Source organism: Suillus subaureus (genome assembly GCF_016647635.1).
Source record: "Suillus subaureus strain MN1 chromosome Unknown BJ212scaffold_366, whole genome shotgun sequence".
NCBI classification, from domain to species: Eukaryota; Fungi; Basidiomycota; class Agaricomycetes; order Boletales; family Suillaceae; genus Suillus; species Suillus subaureus.
In genome coordinates, this window is record NW_024538922.1 from 4,832 (window position 1) to 6,037 (window position 1,206).

Here is a 1,206-nt window from a genome sequence, read left to right on the forward strand (position 1 = left end):
TTGATTTAATCTACCTATCTGACTCTTCTCTTACTCTAGGCACTTAAGTGCCGCAGGTCCAGGTTCAGAAGCTTGTTGAGGAAAATCACACTATTCATGAGGAGAACAAAGTTCTTGTTGCTGAAAAGCATAAATGCAAATGTTGCACAGAAGCACCTGATGAACTCCTGGCCCACAAGCAGACAATAACACTCTACACTTGTAAATATGGCATGACCATTGAGATGTTCCCTAATGCCAAACTTCTCAGCAAGCAATGTCCTGAGAATCCAACTCCATTCAACAGCCAAGACCAGTGCTTGACAGTAATAACCCAGGAATCAGCATTTTTGGATGAACTATTTCAGCACTTCCCTAGTCACTTACACAGTCTCATGGAAAGTTCATATTTCAGCAATCTTGTACATATTAATACATGTTTCAATACTAATTGTTGAACTGACATTCATCCAGCATGACCAGGTCATGAAGTCCATTTCTGAGGCTCACTCATCAGAGATCAATAAACTATGTAGTGTTGCGGGTAATATCTTTGGCCTTCCAGGAGTATACTTCAGCAATATCCACTATCACAGCTGATGTTGCAGAAATACAGAACATGCTTGAAGTGTCAGCAACAAATCCAAAGTACAAGACTTTTCCACCAGTCCTGTTTCTTGGAATGCAAGAAGACCTGTCCTTGAAGACTGTGTTCAGAAACTGGAAGCTTTTGGCTAAGGTATGTGTTTTTTTCGGTCAATGAGCATGTTATTGTGACATTGATATATCTCTGAATAGATTCTGAAAGCCACACTACATGGCATTACTTCACTTCACCAAGAGACAACTGGTGGACCAAAGACAAATGCCCAGAAGTGGAACTTCAAACACATCATGTCAGGATCTATTGCATGGGCTGCCATCATCGTGAGTCATCATCTATGCTATGGTGTCAATTAGTCAATACTATTATCATAGGCAATCTTTCTGCTATTGCCCAATACAGAATTCCAGAAGTCTGGTATGCAAACACAACAATGGCTAGACACTTGATAAAGTGCCTAACCAAAAATATTGTTGTAAGGTCAATGCTCTGCCTAGCTGCTACACTTGCAAGCAAGAATGTTTGACCCTAAAGGGAATTGCTACTGAGAATGGCCAATGATACTAAAGACCTGAAAGTGTGCAGAGCACAGGAACAAGCACTTGGGTATGTAGAGTGCAAGA

General features: G+C 40.8%; 1 protein-coding gene across 1 annotated transcript; it reads left to right on the forward strand.

Annotated features, from left to right (window-relative positions):
- Positions 1 to 212: 212 nt before the first annotated feature.
- BJ212DRAFT_1306791 (uncharacterized protein) lies at positions 213 to 957 on the forward strand (the record flags this gene model as incomplete). The annotated part of the gene is made up of 5 exons (XM_041333829.1): positions 213 to 305; positions 454 to 523; positions 588 to 718; positions 778 to 906; positions 940 to 957. 5 exons carry the CDS (start codon positions 213 to 215, stop codon positions 955 to 957), a joined length of 441 nt encoding a protein of 146 aa, XP_041185150.1.
- Positions 958 to 1,206: the final 249 nt, after the last annotated feature.